Source organism: Lynx rufus, unplaced genomic scaffold (genome assembly GCF_022079265.1).
Source record: "Lynx rufus isolate CCGP_SWC_20201006 ecotype Redwood Valley unplaced genomic scaffold, mLynRuf1.p SCAF_4, whole genome shotgun sequence".
Taxonomy (NCBI): domain Eukaryota; kingdom Metazoa; phylum Chordata; class Mammalia; order Carnivora; family Felidae; genus Lynx; species Lynx rufus.
Genome location: NW_025814856.1, coordinates 7,363,699 through 7,381,245, shown reverse-complemented (window position 1 = coordinate 7,381,245; position 17,547 = coordinate 7,363,699). Strand labels below are relative to the sequence as shown.

General features: G+C 57.7%; 2 protein-coding genes across 10 annotated transcripts in view; one reads left to right on the top strand and one right to left on the bottom strand.

Annotated features, from left to right (window-relative positions):
• The first annotated feature begins 3,299 nt into the window (after positions 1–3,299).
• On the top strand, positions 3,300–6,544 carry TMED1 (transmembrane p24 trafficking protein 1). Its single transcript, XM_047095949.1, has 4 exons — positions 3,300–3,575; positions 4,250–4,347; positions 4,490–4,673; positions 5,498–6,544. Exons 1-4 carry the CDS (start codon positions 3,393–3,395, stop codon positions 5,714–5,716), a joined length of 684 nt encoding a protein of 227 aa, XP_046951905.1. The 5' UTR covers positions 3,300–3,392; the 3' UTR covers positions 5,717–6,544.
• Positions 6,295–17,547, bottom strand: part of DNM2 (dynamin 2) — a 91,570-nt gene continuing 80,317 nt past the window's right edge. For 5 of the 9 annotated variants that reach the window (XM_047095945.1, XM_047095941.1, XM_047095944.1 and 2 more), the window contains 6 exons: positions 15,649–15,758; positions 12,833–12,944; positions 12,147–12,311; positions 9,931–10,163; positions 8,668–8,910; positions 7,150–8,037 (listed from right to left, as the gene is read on the bottom strand). In XM_047095945.1, the coding sequence (XP_046951901.1) occupies positions 7,968–8,037; positions 8,668–8,910; positions 9,931–10,163; positions 12,147–12,311; positions 12,833–12,944; positions 15,649–15,758 (933 nt within the window). In that variant the 3' untranslated portion in view covers positions 7,150–7,967. Of the gene's footprint in view, positions 6,682–7,149; positions 8,038–8,667; positions 8,911–9,930; positions 10,164–12,146; positions 12,312–12,832; positions 12,945–15,648; positions 15,759–17,547 lie in introns of those variants that run through there. The other 4 variants (XM_047095946.1, XM_047095947.1, XM_047095943.1 and 1 more) reach the window with 2 other exon arrangements.

Below are 17,547 nucleotides of genomic sequence, written 5' to 3'. Positions count from 1 at the left end.
AAGGCTGTTATGAACAAGAGGTCCATTGGATTAAACTGGGAGTTGGAAGTGTAGCGATGTTTCATTGGTTGAGTGGTGACAGTGTCTCATTGGCTGGGCTGTTACCAGGGGAAGGGACAACCTTTTCTCCTCCTGCTCAGGTAGTAAAATCAGGTAGGAAACTATCAATTTGCAAGGTATATTTCTTCCTGTCAGGTCTGCAATGAACAATGAGTGGTAGGGTGTGAGCATTAGCCCTTCTGTCCTGATTCCATCTAAAAAGTTTTTTTCTGTTTCTTTTTGAGAGAGAGAGGGCATGAGTGGCGGCGGAGCAGAGAGGGAGACAGAGGATCTAAAGTGGGTTCCGAGCTGTCAGTGCAGACAGAGCCCAATGCGGGGCTTGAACCCACGAACAGTGGGATCATCACCTGAGCCTAAGTCGGGCGCTTAACCAACTGAGCCACCCAGGCTCCCCTCCTGACTCCATTTTAAAGGAGGTTTCCTTTTATTAGATTTTCACAACAGGCGTGCCACAAGCTAGGAGGAAAAGCTGGGGTGAGCATTTCTCTGGGTAGTTCGGACATTCAGAAGCACCCATATATCCTGGGGGATTTAGAAAGCAATGTGCATGCCCAGGGCAGAAGCGCTCAGAAAAGACTGGAGAAGACTCTAAGCTTTCTGGCTCATCTCTAGGCTCAGCACAAACAGGAAGTGAAGGCCAAGGCAGAGTTGTAAATGCCTGAAAAAGCATTGAGGGAGTGCCCCAAAATAAATCCGGGGAAGTTTTTGTTTTTCTTTCTTTTGCTTGCTCTCTATAATATATAAATAACTCTTGTAACTCAACTACAAAAAGACAACGCAACAAGAAGCACCTGAAAAGATGCCCAACATCAAGGAAATGCAAATCAGAACCACCATGAGATTCCACTTCACACCCATCAGGATGGCTATAATGCAAATAAAATAGAAAATAGCAAGTGTTGATGAGGATGTGGAGAAATTGGAACCCTCATACGTGGTTGGTGGGAACACAAAATGGGGCAGCCACTGTGGAAAACAGTCTGGGAGTTCCTCAAAAAGTTCAACATAGAGTGGCGCCTGGGTGGCTCAGTTGATTAAATGACCGACTTCGGTTATGATCTTGTGGTTCGTGGGTTCGAGCCCTGCATCAGGCTCTGTGCTGACAGCTTAGACCCTGGAGCCTGCTTCAGATTCTGTGTCTCCCTCTCTCTGCCACTCCCCCACTCTTGCTCTCTCTCAAATAAATAAACATTAAAAGAAATTAAAGCATGTGTGCCTGAATCCTTGTCTCAGGCTCTGCTTAAGAAAAAAAAAAAAGTTATATATGACCCAGCAATTCCATTCCTAGGTGTATACCCTAAAGAATTAAAAACAGATTCTCAAACAAATACACATACACATACTCATAGCAGCACTATTCACAATGTCCAAAAGATGGGAGCAACCCCAATGCCCATCAATGGCCGAATGGATAAATGTGGTATATCCATACAATGGACTATTATTCAGCCATTAAAATGAATTAAAATACTCATGCTAGGAGGAGGAACCCCCATTATGCTAAGTGAAAGAAGCCAGACACAAATGGTCACATATTTCATTTACATGAAGCATCCAGAATGGGCAAATTCATAGAGGCAGGTTGGTAGTTGCCAGAGCTGATGGCGGCGGGGGGGGGGGGGGGGAGCGGATGACATACAGGCTTAACGGGTACAGGGTTTATTTTCTGGCTGATGAAAATGTTTTGAAAGTAGATAAAAGTGGCAGTTGCACAACATTGTGAATGTAATAAATGCCACTGAATTACTCATTTTAAAATCATTAATTTTAGGGGTGCCTGGGTGGCTCAGTCAGCTGAGCATCTGACTCTTGATTTTGGCTCAGGTGGGATTGAGCCCCCCATTGGGCTCTGTGCTGACAGCACAGAGCCTGCTCGGGATTCTCTCTCTCCCTCTCCTTGCCCCTCCCCTGCTCGCATTCTCTCTCTCAAAATAAGTAAATAAACTTAAAAAAAAAATCACCCATTCTCCACAACTACTTCAAAACGTCCAAGCAGCGAGTCTGAATGACAGACAATTGGGGAAGTGAAAAGAAATAACTAACATTGACTGTCCATGATCTTTGACGTAACCAAGTGGTGTTACTTCCCCAAGTTCTCCAAAAGCAGGAGAGGACAGCCATCAGCTGTATTTGAAGAGTAACTGTCACCAAATGCCAACCACTCCAAGGCCTGTCTTTAAAGACTCAACATTTCCGTCTAAACTTTTTTTTTTTTTTTTAATGCTAGACAGAATCATCAATCAGAGTCCGTTTCTACAGTGACTCTGCTTATCTGTCGGCTTCCCAGAGGGAGGTCGCCTCCAAACACTCTAAGCCAAACAGGGAGAAGAGGTGGGCAATAAGCCTGGAAGGTAACAGATAATATTTACCGAGGGCCTATACCGTGCTAAGCGCTAAACAAGCATTCTCTCATTTAATCTTCAACAACAGCCCAGTGAGATAGGACGAGTATCACCCCCATCTTAATGATGAGGATACACAGGCCCCGCACTGTGATGTCTTCAAGCCAAGGGTCGGGGGTGGTTGGAACTAGCCTTCGTGGCTCCCAGGCCCACACCCTCTTCTAACTTGCAAGCAATGTGGCTGTCGTTTTTCTTACCCTGAGCCACTTCAGTTACTCTATTTACCTGCTGGTCCCCCAGAGTTTGAGACCGTTGGTGTGTAGGGAGGGCTAGGCCCCTGTAATGGCTCTACGCCAGGAAAAATGAGCGCTAGCCCAAGGGTTCCATCTCAACTCTCACAGCCGCCCTATGGGGTGGTCGTTCCATCACTCCAACTACAGACGAGGAAACTGACAAAGCGACAGGTCTAAGGAATAAAGGGTGGGACTCTACAGACAACACAGAGCCCACATCAACACTAAAAGGTCTTCCTGGCCCAGGGGGATCATTTTATACTTGAGCCCTACGGATCGCGTACAGGTCCATTCCACCCAGACAGGTTCGCTCATCGGTGGTAGCGCGCAGCTTACTCTGGGAAAGCTTCAGGGAGGGGCTTTAGAAGGTCCCGGCCCGCCTCCGACTTAGTTGTCTTAACTTTTGCCTGAGAAAGATGCACCATCATAGTACTTATTTTTGTCATTTTTTTTTCCCCATCATCGGTTGAGACTACAGCCGGAGGCCACTCAGGAGAAAAAAAAAAACCTCCAGATGATCGAGCGTTGTTAGGCACATCGGGCACTCATTCGGGCAGCTAAGCGCTCAAGGGGCCCTTCATTTTTCTCTTTGCTGGTTTCACGGAGCGGCTGCCAATGAGCTCCGCCGAGTAGCAGAAGGGGCAGGGCTAGCCCTTAAAGGAACCACGACCTCTTAGCAGACCGGAGGGTGACCCGGATGATGGCGGCCGGAGCGGCCCTAGCCTTGGCACTGTGGCTACTACTGCCGCCGGTGGGGGTGGGAGGGGCAGGGCCACCGCCGATCCAGGACGGCGAGTTCACGTTCCTGCTGCCTGCGGGGAGGAAACAGTGTTTCTACCAGTCAGCGCCTGCCAACGCAAGCCTCGAGACCGAGTACCAGGTAGAGGGTCCCAGGTTGGGGAGCCAGCAAACAAGCGGAGCCTGGGTGAGGGGGCGTGGCCAGGCAGCTGAAGCGAGGCATGCATTAGAGAGAAGGGGGAGGAGCCCGTGCGTAAGAGCGCGGGGGCGGAGCTAGGGAGCGCGAGCCGGAGCTGGTGGAGACGGCGTGTAGAGCGGAGGGGGTGGGAATAATGGCAGGAGGCGGGGCTAGAGTGAGACACCCAGAAGGGGCGGGGCCATAGGTTGTAACGGGGAGCCTTTCACGGGGCGGGAACCTCCCGAGTGGGCGTGGCCAAGAGTTGCGCGACGGCCGGAGTCGGTGGGTGTGACCAAGACGCGCCACAAGAAAGGGCGTGGTCAGCAAGAGGATTTCTCAGGGGTTGGGTTAAGGAAAGCTGGGCCCTGTCCCCTCATTTGGTGTGTGGCCAGGTAAACGTCGATCGAGGATTTACGACGCGGCCGTGACCAGATGAAAGAGCCAAACCCAAAGCGGTCATATCAATGAAGACAGAGCCAAGGCTAAGGTCTACCTGGGACAGGTCGGGCAGCACCAGGTCGCAGGTGTAGATGTCAGGGCTTAGGTAGCCTTCTGGTGATCTGTATGGGTCTGGCTTTCCCTGGCAGCTGCTCTTGGCCTACCCCTAGCCCTCCACCCTCTCTTACCTGCCCTCCCAGGTGATCGGAGGTGCTGGACTGGACGTGGATTTCACGCTGGAGAGCCCTCAGGGCGTGCTGCTGGTCAGCGAGTCCCGCAAGGCAGATGGGGTGCACACGTGAGTTCAGTCCCACTGTCTGCCTGGGTTCAGTTTCAGCCCTGCCCCTCCCCAGTGGCCTCAGGTTACCACCTTCCCTGCCTCTCAAGGTCCAGCTGGTGGGCCACTCAGGGTCACGTGTATCTGTGTGTCTTTCTTCCAGAGTGGAGCCCACGGAGGCCGGGGACTACAAGCTGTGCTTTGACAACTCCTTCAGCACAATCTCAGAGAAGCTGGTGTTCTTTGAACTCATTTTTGACAGCCTGCAGGACGACGAGGAGGTTGAAGGCTGGGCAGAGGCCGTGGAGCCCGAGGAGATGCTGGATGTCAAGATGGGAGACATCAAGGTGCGCTCAGACTGAACTGGGGCCACTCATCCCACATCTCCGGCTTTTGGGCAGCCGCGCTCCCGTTCTTCCACAGAGGCTGGAGTCCGCATTCGCCTGACCCAGCCTCCCTGGTGCCCCCACCTTAATTATGTTAATAGCAGCTCACAGTTAAAATAATACATTTCTCGGGGCGCCTGGGTGGCGCAGTCGGTTAAGCGTCCGACTTCAGCCAGGTCACCATCTTGCGGTCCGTGAGTTCAAGCCCCGCGTCGGGCTCTGGGCTGATGGCTCAGAGCCTGGAGCCTGTTTCCGACTCTGTGACTCCCTCTCTCTCTGCCCCTCCCCCGTTCATGCTCTGTCTCTCTCTGTCCCAAAAATAAATAAACGTTGAAAAAAAAAATTTAAAATAATACATTTCTAGGTGTAGGAGGGCTTAAATATCTCATGAACTCTCCGCATGAAGTAGGTAGTGTGTTCTCAATGCCCCATTCTAACTGAGGCACAGGATGGCTAGGGCCACGCAGCTAGCAACTGGCAAAGCGAGGATTTGAACCCCGGGCAGTCTGGCTTTAGCAACTGTGCTGTTGACTACTACTAAGTACATTAATTTACACTTATTTAGGCATGTAACTCTCACAGCAATTCGGAGGGAACAGAGGCCCAGAGAGGTCAATTAGCTTGCTCAAGGTCACATAGCCACTCGGTACAGAGAGCAGATTTAAGACTCACGGCAGCCTGGCCACAGAGTCTGTGATCTTAGCTCACCCCATTCCCCCTGGTTTTATTGGTCTCTGCTCCCTGAGAGGCGGAGGCCTGACCCTGTCCCTCTCTCTGCCCCACAGGAATCCATCGAGACCATGAAGACCCGGTTGGAGCGTAGCATCCAGATGCTGACGCTACTGCGGGCCTTTGAGGCACGTGACCGCAACCTGCAGGAAGGCAACCTGGAGCGGGTCAACTTCTGGTCTGCTGTGAACGTGGCCGTGCTGCTGCTGGTGGCCGTGCTACAGGTCTGCACGCTCAAGCGCTTGTTCCAGGACAAGCGCCCTGTGCCTACGTAGCCCCGGAAGGAAGAACGGGGACAAGGGCAGCAGGGTACCCGTGTGTGAGACGTGGGGGTCCCTTCCCCAACTGAGTTTCCTTCGGGAGGGGAGGCTAAACAGTCAGGGCCGGAGGTGTGGCCCTCAAGTGTCCTCTCCCTTGGAGGGGCCAGGCAAGAAACACTCGTTGGCTTGGCTGACGGACCTGGGCCCTCCGGGAGGGGCAGCTCAGTGGCTGTACCTGCTCTCCTGGAAAGGGTGCACGGACGGGGGCACCGCAGCATTTGAATGCAACCCTTGGGTATTGTGGCTCGCCTCTGCGTCCCCTGCTGTAAATGTGTGTGCCTTAGCCTGAGTCTTCCAGCACTGCACTGGCACTAGGTGTGGGATGGGGCCCGGGAAGCAAACTCTCCCTTCCCTTCCCTACTGGCCTTCTGAACCAGGTTGTGGTGGGAGGGGGCTTGCTGTTTGTGGGGCCCCGTGCCTTCTTTGGTCTCCCGGTCACCCCACCAGAGGCCTGTTCCTGCTGCTGCTGGGGGTGGCTCCGGGCTGGGGGCGACCCGCTGACACCAGGGGCTGGGAAGGAGACAACAGTGCTCTTGCCAGGACAGTCACTTTATTGAGAGAAGGAGCCCAGCCCCTCAGCCCAGTGCAGGGGGGAGGCTCACTGTGAGGTCTGGTAACAGAACTTGAGGAGTGGAGACTGTGAGACCACCCGCCCCTGCTGCTCTCTCTGCGGGGGGCCCGGGCAGAGCTGAGGGGTGGCCCAGCCAAACCTTGCACAGGAGCCTCACGGAACAAAGGGTGGTCTGGCCTGGGCACTGAAGTCAATAAATTATGGTCAGAAAATCACAGAGCCTGGTGATTGGGGCTCAGGGACACCAGCCGGGACAGACCTGGCCCCAAGGGGGCAAACCAGACAGGCGGGAGGGGTCTCCCACGAAGTTCAGAAGAAAGGTCGGGCGGGAGCCGATGGAGGTGGTCGCCTGGGCACAAGAGAAAAATCAGAAAGCAAAGTTTAACTGTGACCGGGGCTGGGCCAGGAGGCCTGGGACCTGAGGGGGAGTCCTTAGGACTACAGCAGTGGGGAGGGGTCCTGACCACTGCGGTTCGGGGTGGAATCCTCTCTCCCCTTAGTGATTCTGATGCCCACCCTAGGCCTGCATCCGGGTCTCCACACCAGTGCGTTAGGGACCGCAGCCAGGCCCGTGTTAGTATGTGTGGAAGGGGAGCGGGGAACATCTGCCCCCACTCCTGAGGTGTTAAGGAAAGAAAGGATCTTCCCTTGAGAGCATGGTTGTCTCTGGAAGAAGTGAACCCTCTCGCCAAGAGCAGAGCCCCGTGAGTGAGGTGTGAGAGCCGGGGGTGGGAGGGAGGCCTGTTGGGGGGGGGGGGGATGGTGAGCAAGTCCACATCCTCAGCCTGACAACACAAAAGGCCCACACAGCAGCCACTAGAAGCTTCTTCCCTTTATTTTAGTTTATTAATAGGATACAGAGTGCAGGCACTTACAGTGGTCAAACCGAGCGAGGAGCTAGCGAGGTCTGCTCAGTGATGGGCCACCTGGGGCCCACCCTGTGGGGGAGGCCTGGGTAGGAGCCAGGAGCCCCTCAAAGCCTCCCCACTCACTCAGCCCTGAGCCCAAGCCACCCCGGAGACCTGGGGGAGGGGGGGACCCAGGGAGGAGAGAGCGAGGCCGGCAGGGCTGAGGCTTCCGGACCTGGCAAAGGCACCTCCGGCAGCCGAGGCCGAGGAAGGAATATTTACAACTCAGGCAGGGCGGGCAGCGCTGGGCCTGCTGGGCCTGCTGGGCCTGGCTTGCTGCCGGGAGCTCCCGCTGCTGAGAAGCGGAGATGCTCCTTGGGCCCCAGGAAGGCCTGGGGGATCCAGGCACTCCGGGTGCCTCTATTCTCAGCCTTTCCTGGCCAGAGAAGCCCTGGGCCAGTCCCCCACCCCGGCCCGAGTCCTCATTCGAGATGGCGCCCAGAGTGCGTTCCCTCCTCTGCTACCCCGAGGCTCCATCCCCCAAAGTGCACCACCCCGGCTCCCCCCACTCCCTGCCCAGGGGCTCCAGGGCCCCTTCGGTCAGTGCTGTGTGCAGCAGACGGGGATGGGGGCCAAGGTTAGGGAAGAGTCAGGGGCTGCCCGCAGGGAGCCTGGTCCTGGCACGCAGACGACGGGGCCAGGGGCAGCGGAGGGGCCCAGACCGAAGCTCCTGCACCGCGGGTGTGCGAGGACCCCCTGAGAACACGCCCCCCCCTGCAGCCGCAGCCTAGTCGAGCAGGGATGGCTCGGCTGGGCGGATAATGGTGGGCCGGCTGGGCGCAGCAGGGGGTCTTCTGCTGCAAAGAGAATAAAGACAGACAGGGAGGGGGAGGGGGGAGATGGCAGTGAGGCCATAAGTAGGATGAGGGAGAGGAGCCCGCCCCCCGCCACCCCCCCCCCCCCCACAGCGCTGCCCAATGCCTGATGCTCTCAAGGATCTAGAGAGCCAGGGAGGAGCTGGCAGTGTGACTGTGTGAGTGCCCCCGACCTGGCACCCCCCCCCCCCCCCCCCCCCCCCGGTTCTTCATGGGAGAAGTGAGGACAGAGCCTGGCCTGCAGGGCGGGGAGAGGCAGGGCAGAGGTGTGAAACGGCTCACAGCGCGTATCCTCAAGTAAGAAAATGGTCAAAACCAGGAGCAGGGGCCCCGCGTGAGGAGTCCCATCCTGCATCGCGGGCCACCTGCTCAGGCAGGGGACAGGCCTGGGAGCCCTGGAGTCACCTTGACTCTCCACCACCACTCAGTGGCTTTGGGGAAAGCGACTTGGTCTCTCTGGGCCTTAGTTTTCACACCAGCCAAATGGGGATGATGACTCCATTCCCCACAGGGCGCGGGGAGAGCTTAGGGCAGGGTGTCAGGTTCGAGGAGAGGCCCCAGGGTACAGGCCGGCGGCTCTAGTGGCAGGCAGCGAGGGGGGTCCAGCCTTACCTGGGCACTCCAGGGGGGATGCCGGGTGGAATCCGAGCCGGCCGAGAAGGGATCTGAGGCGGGGCCGAGAAGGGGTCATTGTTGGCAAACACGCTCTGGGGTCCAGGCCTGGACGGGATGGGGGGTGCGGCAAAGGAGGCTGCCGGCATGGGAATCAGGGGGGGGCCCGGGGTCGGGCCTCTCACTGCCGGGGGCCGGCCTGGGGGATGCACGCTGGATATGGGTCGGCGCTGTGGAGTGGGGCTGTGGAGAAAGGAGAGGGTGTGAGCCGGGGGTGGGGGTGGGGCGCGCCAGCCTGGCCAGTGTGGCCGTAGAGGGCTGAGGCGGAGGGAGTGGCGCAGGCAGGCACCAGCTCCCGCCCAGGGACATGCAGGGGGGCAAGGACCTGTTCCCTCCATCCACCCGCCACCACCTGCTTGGCAATGGCTGTGCCCCCACCTAAAACTTGAGCCGGGGCCCACCTGCACCCCTCCTCGGCCGCCAGGGCCTCCCGCTTCCCTCTGACCTCACTCCCACGGCCCTCTGCCCCCCACCGGCCCTGCTCGGGCCTCCCGCCTGCTTCACCTCCTCCAATCCACCCTCCTTAGCCACAGATCCCTCCAGAGCCCAGCCCTGACCGCAAGTCCAAATGCCTCCAGAGGCTGCAGGGCCTACAGGCCCCTCCCTGCCCTGGGCGCCCCACAGGCTGCCCCGTTCCCCAGGTTGGGTGCCCTCTCCCTAAGTAACCCATGGCTCCCTGAAGTCTCAGTAGGGCTGGCACCTTCTAGATTTCCCTGACCGACCCTCTCCTCCTGCCACCTGCCCCCGTCACCGGTCAGGTATCCCTGTCTGATGGTCTGCATTGCCCATGCCAGGGTCTCATCTCCATCCAACAGCTCTGGGGCGGCTGAGGGGGAAGGGGACGTGCCAGCTAAGGTTCCCCGCGGCTCCCGCAGATCGTCCCCGACCCGCCACTCTCGTCTGTGCTCCAGGAGGATGGCCCCGTGGCCGCCCCGTGGCCGCCACGGCCCGGGCCTCTTGCCCTCTCTGGCTTCCACCTGGGCTCACCGCGTGGGAAGCACCAGGAGACACGTGGGCCTTTAACCCAACCCTTCTCTTCGTCGCTTCAGGCCCACGCAGGGTAGCCGCTCCCACTGTGGCCAGCCCTGGGGGCCCCTCCACCCTGCCCACCCCGTGGGCTATGCCCCGACGGGACACGCGGGAGGAACTGGGAGCCCGCAGGCAGCATCCTCCGCCGACTGCGGGTGACCGGGCCTTACGGACCTGTGGCTGCCGGAGCTCTGGATCCAGGTGTCATCGACGGGCGGGGGCACGGGCGTGGACACGGTGCTGGTGCTGATGTCCCCGATGATGTTGAGGGCCTCCTTGAGCGCATGGTACATGCGCAGCATGTCGTCCCGCCTCTGGGCCTGGTCGGCCGACTCCTCCATGAGGCTGCTCTGGTCCGCCGAGGAGTACAGGTAGGCCAGCAGCTCGTGGTGGATGAAGGCCTTCGTCTGGGGACAAGGGGCGGAGAGGTCAGGGCTTCCACCACGCCCGCCTGCGCCTGTGCCGCTGGCTGGGAGGGCGGCCGCCACACCCCGCAGGCTTTCCTGTCTTTAACTTTACTGCGGGACGAGCCAGAGGTTTACAACCCGGGGGTGGGGGGGGGGTTCTACCCAAGTGTCTGCCGCGTCTCTCGGGGCCACCTTCCAGTGTTCTTCTGGCCCGTCTCACCAGACGCTGATGATCAAACCTACCCCGAGGACCCTGCCTCTCGCATCGCCATCTCTCCTCCCATCCGTTATCTGCGAACCAGCGTCTGTTAAAAAACTGCTAGCTCCCTCTCTTAAAAAAAGAAATGTTTAAAAGGGGCGTCTGGGTGGCTCAGTCGGTTGAGTGTCCGACTCTTGATTTCGGCCCCGGTCATGAGGCCAGGGTCCCCGAGTCAGGCTTGTCTTGCTGAGCGTGCAGGCTGCTTAAGATTCGCTCCCTCCCTCCCCCCCCACCCCCCCTCCCCGTCTGCCTCTGCCCCTCCCCCACCAGCACACGCTGGCTCTAAAATTAAAAAAAAAATAAACAAACAACAACAACAGTACTAGTTTCTGTTCATTGTATACTTTGTTCCTTCCAAAACCTCTTACAGGATACAGGAGTTTCTCAGTTACTTTTACTGCATTTCTAGGTACGTGTGTTCACATGTACATGAGCTTCTACAAATAGGGACAGGTTTCCCTCTTCCTTTTCAGTGTTCACACCTCTACGCGATTTTTCTAATCTGACTACACTGGTTAGTGACGCTACAAAAAAGTTTTAAACACAAGTGGAGATAGCCAACTTGTTCTTGACTTTCGAGGGAATGCCTCCTGAGCTCCCCCATTAAGGTCAAGAGTGGCTTTGGGGCGCCTGAGTGGCCAGTGGGTTGAGCGTCTGACTTCAGCTCAGGTCGTGATCCCACAATTTGTGACTTCGAGCCCCGCGTTGGGCTCTGTGCTGACAGCTCAGAGCCTGGAGCCTGCTTTGGATTCTGTGCCTCCCTCTCTCTGTCCCTCCCCCTCTCAAAAATAAACATTAAAAAAAAAAAAAAAAAAGAGTGACTTTGAGACTGAAACACAGATTCCTAACAGAAGACTCCTACAGTTGTCTTTTTCAGAATGGATGTTGAATTTTCCCAAGTGGCCTTTCAACATCTCCAAAAATGACCAGGCTTGACAGTTTATTTCCCCTCCTTTTTATACACATGGAGCCTTCCTGTATATTCTGTTACGCGCCACAGTTCTTTTTCTACATTATAAATGAGTTATTATCAACCTGGACATCCTCTTCTCTCTTTATTTTTGCTTTAGACCCTGTTACATTTCGAGCTTTCGCAGGCACAACATAAACCCAAAGCTGGCCTACGTAGCTTCTTGGGTGCCCAGCTGAGCAGGAGGCCTGATATATGAACCCCCTGCACCCTCCCAGCAACCGAGAGCGGGAGACATTAGTACAAGTGCATTTCACCAGAGAGAGGCCTAGAGTCCCGTGAGTCTCGGGAGCCCGAGGGTAGGCAGAGCCCTCCAGTGAAGGTGGGCTGGGCCACAGGCCATCAGGAGGCCACAGCTGGGGACAGACTCAGTCTGGGCTTTAATCCCACCTCCCACTCTTCTGAGTGACTCAGGGCAGCTTCCTTGACCTTGCTGGGGCCTCCTTTTCCTGTCTAGAAAATGGGAGATGATCACAGTTCTTCTCCTAGGGTTCGTACAAGATTGAAACACTTCAGAGAAAGTATACACGTGTGGCATTTGTTTCAATTACCCAAGGAAAAGGGAGTGAGCTCCACGTGGCTTGTACCTTCTAATCTCCCGAGAGAGGCTGGGAACCCTGATTCTGACGTTTAGAAGGTCGTGACTCACTCTAATGTTAAATGTCATACAAAGGGCGTCCGGGCCCAATCCGGCCGTGGCTGCCCTGGCCTCCTCCCCGGCGGCGGGCGGGCCCTGGCGGGGCTGGGCACTCACATTGTTGATCATGAGGTGCATGATGGTCTTTGGCATGAGGTCACGGATGGACTTGTTGATGATGGCCACATAGGAGTCCACCAGGTTGCGAATGGTCTCCACCTGGCGCTCCAGCTGCGGGTCCATGGAGAAGGTGTTCTCCTGGACCCCGTCCTCATTCTCTGCCTGTGCGGGGAGAGGGCAGGCGGTGAGGCGGGACTGTGGCCTGAGGCGAGGATGGAGAGCCCCCCTTCTCTGCGAATGGCTTGCCTTGTCCTGCCCACAACCGGCTTTCTGGGGATGTCCCCTGATGGCCGTGTTGGCTTCAAGTGGCCCTGCCCGCCCCTGGCCTGAGCTGCCTGGACCTGGGGTGACCATGCCCCAAGGTGGTTGGACCCCTCACGTGGGGACTGGAACATGTTAATTTGGGGGCCGAGGGCAGCCACGTTCACTCTTCCTCAAGGACAGGAGGAGGAGAGGGAACAAAACAGATGGGGTCCCAGGCCGTGTATATCCCTGTCCTTGTCTTTACTTGGAGAGCCTTCTGGACCCTGACCACAAAACCCTCTCCCCTTTTCTCCTTTGTTTGCTCACGACAGTATGGGCTATGATCCTAGAAATGACCCATCCAGGGAGACGCCAGACCCCTTCCTCTCCCAGGGTCAGCACAGCCCGACGTGTGCCGGCCGGGCAGGGCGGTTCCTTACCTGGTCCTTCTCGGGGTAGACCCCAGCTCGGAGGAACGAGGCCTTCCAGCTGTCCACGTCCTCCTGGGAGTCACAGGCCAGCTCGATCTGCCGCAGGTCCTTGTAGACGTTCCTGCAGCAAGAGGGAGGAAGAAGAGGCATGTGGTTCGACCCTGCCCGTGGGGCTAACAGGTGCAGGGAGCTGTAGCGTGGGCTCTGGGTCCGAATGACGGGGATTCACACTTGACCCGGGCACTCACAACTGGAGCCCCAGGATGGCAGTGGCACCTGCAACCGGTCGGGCTGAGAGGAGCCCCAAGTTAGTGCCTACAGCATCGAAAACCCTGCCAAGTGCAGCGCACATGCTCGGTGATGTCTGCATCTAGTGGCATCCGTGGGGTTTTGTTTTTGTGGGTTCAGGTGACTCCTCTCCTCTCCCCTCTTCCATGCCCTCCTGTGGGGGCCAAAGGCTGCCCAAGACACTCTCAGAAGTGGGCAGGTGTCCCCTAACACCCCTGCCTGGGGAAGCTCCCATCAAGGTTTCTCAGGGAGGCTACAGCAAAGTTGTTCAAAAGAACATTCCGCGATGGCAGAACCTGTGTCGTCAGGTGCGGTAGCAAGGAGCCGCAGGTGGGTTCTTTGTGAGCACCGGGAACGGGGCCAGGGTGACTAAGGAAGTGAATTTCAACTTCATTTTATTTCAGTCAGTTAACATTTAAATAGCTAAATTTGGGCCAGTGGCTACTGCACTGGATACTGAAGGTCTAGAATGTGCCCCGATTCCTGGGGGGGGGGCTGGGCTGGTGGGGGGAGGGATGTGGAGGGTTGGGGCTCCCAGCTGAGCATGTGCAAAGCAGGACAAATGTAGGTCTGTGAGCAGAGGCGGCAAGAACCATAAGGCTGGAGGAGAGACGGATGGACAGTGTTCTGCAGGCTGGGATCTGTGCCACACACGTGCTCTCCTGTCCCACAGGGCAGCGGTGGCCGAGACGGCCAAGCTGGCCCACCGCTTCGGCGTGAGATCCGAGTCTGAGGTTACTCATGGCCCGTGACGGAGCTACGGCCAACGAGCAGTCAGTGTGTGGCTGCCCTGAGACTTCTGGAAGGAGTCTCAGAGAGTAGGAGGCGGGCCTTCGTTGGTAAGGCTCTTCCTCTTCTGTTGCACTGCCTGGAATATCATGGTGGCTGGACCTCGGGCAGCCATCTTGGAAGAGGAGGAGGAAGGCTCAGGAATAAGGATGGACCTGGATGCCTCTGGAGCTGCCCCACCTGCCCCAGATGGGAACGTCATAAGAAACAATAGCAACTTCTATCTTGTTTCCGTGACTATTATTCTGGGGTTCCTGAGCTCACTCGTAAATGATACATTAGGTACCATCTTCACAGGGGATCACGGGCCCGGGGAGGCGGGCCAGCTGCCCACTGTGCAGCAAGGAAGAGCTTCCTGGCAGGCCTGCCCCACAACAAAGCCCAGGTTCAGCCACGCCAAAGCGGGTCCCAGAGCTTCAGGCCATTCTGTGACAAAGCAGGTAGAGCTACTCCTACACAGAATGTGACGCTGGCTCCAACCCATGGGAGCGATGGGCAGTGAGGGAGGTGGTCCCGGGGCAGCAGGGAGGATGTCGATGTCTGTTGGTCCATCGTGAAGAACCTCCAGGCCTTGGCTGAAAGCCGCTGCGACTTAGGTGCTCCCTGGCTCCTGGATGAGGACGCACCGGAGTCCCGCGTCCACACTCTGCCCTTCCCCCTGCTCTCGGATCCCCCGCCAGCTGGACCTCTTCCCAAGCTGAGAAAAGCATCTTTATTTTTGCTGAAGTCTCCCCCCAGTGCCCGGCGGGGTGGGTTTTCCGAGGACCTCCTGGGCCTTTCTCTTCTGTCTACACTCACCTGAGGGGAGGGTCTCACCCCCATCTATGACTTTGAGTGTGGCCATGCATTAACAACTCCCCAATTCACACCCCGCCTGGAGCTCATTCCCCAACACCAGACTCTTGAATGTGCACGGCTGCCTCCCTGATTCCCCACGTGGTGTCTCAGAGGCCTCTCTCCCTCAGCGTGGCCCCAACCCAGCCCCTGATGGTCCCCAAGCCTACCCTGACTCCGCCTTCCCCAGCTGATGGCAGCTCGGTCCCTGCGTGAGTTCAGGGTCACCAGAAAATGCCTTCCTCTCTTGCACCCACATCCACCAGGGCTTTGGTCAGCTCTGACTCTCGGCATCAGCATCGGCTGCCTCCCCCTCTACCTCCTCAGCCCCACCCCAGCCCAGCCCCCACAGCCTCCCACCTGGACCAGTGCTATGCAACCCGTCCTAGTTTCCCCACTCCTGCCCTACCCCGCCACAGCCACCAGGGGGCGCCTGTGAGCACCTGAGCAGGGGCCAGTCCCTCCTCCGCTCAGAACCTCCGCCATCACTTCATCAGGTCTCTGCCCAGATAGGGCTTTCCTGACCACACACTGGAAGCACCCACGGCGGTTTTCTGTTTCTCACTTGATTCCCTTTCTAATTTTTTTTTTTTAATGTTTAATTTTGAGACAGAGAGAGACAGAGTGCTAGTGGTGGGGAGGAGCGGGGTGGGGGGGGAGGGAACACAGAATCCAAAGGAGGCTCCAGGCTCCGAGCTGTCAGCACAGAGCCCGACGCGGGGCTTGAACCCACGAACCGTGAGATCATGACCTGAGGTGAAGTCGGACGCTTAACTGACCGAACCACCCAGGCGCCCCTCACTTGATTCCCTTTCTGGAACATGAGACCCCAGGGCAGGGACTTTACACAGAAGACGCTCAGTGGGTACTGCTGACTGGATGGGGACGGCCACCCTCGCCCAGTGGGCCCTCACCTCTGCTCCGTGTTGAAGATGGCGAAGACGTGCTTGTTGGACATGAAGCCCTTCTCCACGTCGCGGATTTTCAGGTTGTCCAGAGGCAGCATGTACTTCTTCTCCTTCTCCTGAGGGCGGAAAGGGGAGGGGTCACCCCGGACTGGACCCCACCTCGAGGGCCACCTGCCACAGCCTCTCATGCTGGTGGCTTTATTCGGATTAACTCACCTGCCTCGGCCCCCACCTCTCCCTTGTCCACTTTGCCCCAGCCATGCTGGCCCCCTCGATGCTCCCTCAAGGTGCCAGGTGGGCTCGTGTCACCCCAGGGCCTTTGCTGGAATGTTCCTCCTCCCAATGCCCGCATGGCTCCCTCCTTGCCTCCTTCAGGTTTTTGTGCGGAAGGGACCCTCTCGGAGAGGCCTGCCCCGACCCCACCCCACACGTTCGCAGGCACTGTCTCCCTTGCCTTCTCCGTCCTCCTTCTCCCCTTGGTACTTCCTCTCGCGTAACACAACACCTTGTCCTGCTCACTGACCTAGGCTATTCTCTGTCACCCACCTGATTCGTCAGTTCCTCAAGGCCAGGGACTCCTGTCTGGTTCACTACCACACCTACGACCACTCTATCTTCACAATGAGCCTGTAACTGAATTACTGCTATGATCCCATCTTACAGAGAGGGAGACTGAGGCAAAGAGGGGGCAGGCAACGATTCAGCGGTAGGGCTGGGATTTAAAACTAGTCAGCTTCAGATGATCCTGGAGCTGGAAAGTGAGCCCCCTTGAGGTGATGCCTGAGCTCCAAAGCCACAGAAGTGTCACTCGCTTCCCAAGGGCAGCCCTGATCAGGAAGTGCCCCACGGAGTACAGGCACAGCAGTCCTGGCGGCTGCTGGGGAAGCAGCTGAGAGGATGTGGCCCTCAGCCAGGGGCACAGGCCTTGCGAGTCACGGAAGCCAACATTCACCCACCGATGGAGGCTAAGGACCTACTGTACCCCCAGCCTGGGGCTGGGCCCCTGTGGGTGCATCATCTTAGACCTCCCTGCGGCCCAGGCCTTAGCAGTTCAGATGGGCTCTGCCCCACCCCCCCCCGGCCACGGACCCTTGGGCAAAGCACTCCCTCTCTATGCCTCAGTTTCCTCATCTGTCAAAGGCAGACAGGAGTCCTGCCCTCCCTGTGCAAGGTGAGGATTAAGTCGAGCCCAGGAGACACTAGGATTTTCTTCTGTGTGTTTGTCCCTCACTCTTATGGCTCTAGGGTCAGGTCCCAGGACTCTGGCAAAGGAGGAAGCCAGGCAGAGTGCTCCTTCCGGCCGAGCTGCAGTGAGGGGCAGAAGAGGGGCCTGGCGGCCACGGAGGTGCGGACCCCCCGTTCAAGCTGCAGAGGGGGGTCTGAGGAAGGAGACGGGCACAGAAAGGCTCCGGCTAAGTCCCAGGGCCCTCCAACCTTCCGGAGAAGAGTCTTGGGGGCTTTAGAAGGGGCCGGGGTGGGGGTTCCCTGCTCAGAAGACTGTGGAAGGGCCTCTGCTGCCCCCGCCCTGTCGTGTCAGGAGGCAGGAAGCTTCCAGTCGGCTGGCCAGGCCAAGTAACTGAGTCACAGTCCTTTTGGGCCCCGAGCGAGACGCCACATCTGGAACTGTTTATAGTGTGATTCCGCCCAGAGCGCGGCAGCTGCCTTCCTGATGCTGTTGACACGCACGCACAGAACACAAACACACAGAGACGCAGAGGCGTGTGCGCACCCCGCCCCCACCCGCCCCCCAAAGAGCCCTCTGCCTGCACACAGAGGCCGCGGACCCAAACCCTCCCTCCCGCCCACGCCCACCCGCTCCCCAGCCCCCTCCTTAGGATTTCCTGCAAACCCACAACTTTCTCCAGATGCGAGCCGGCCCCAGCCGTGCCACGTCAGACGAGAGAA

Bases quoted from the DNA above. Each gene is read 5' to 3' on its own strand.
- TMED1 (XM_047095949.1), top strand. From the start codon at position 3,393: ATGATGGCGGCCGGAGCGGCCCTAGCCTTGGCACTGTGGCTACTACTG. The intron at 4,348-4,489 runs GTGAGTTCAGTC...TCTTTCTTCCAG, and splicing joins AAGGCAGATGGGGTGCACAC to AGTGGAGCCCACGGAGGCCG. The intron at 4,674-5,497 runs GTGCGCTCAGAC...TCTGCCCCACAG, and splicing joins TCAAGATGGGAGACATCAAG to GAATCCATCGAGACCATGAA.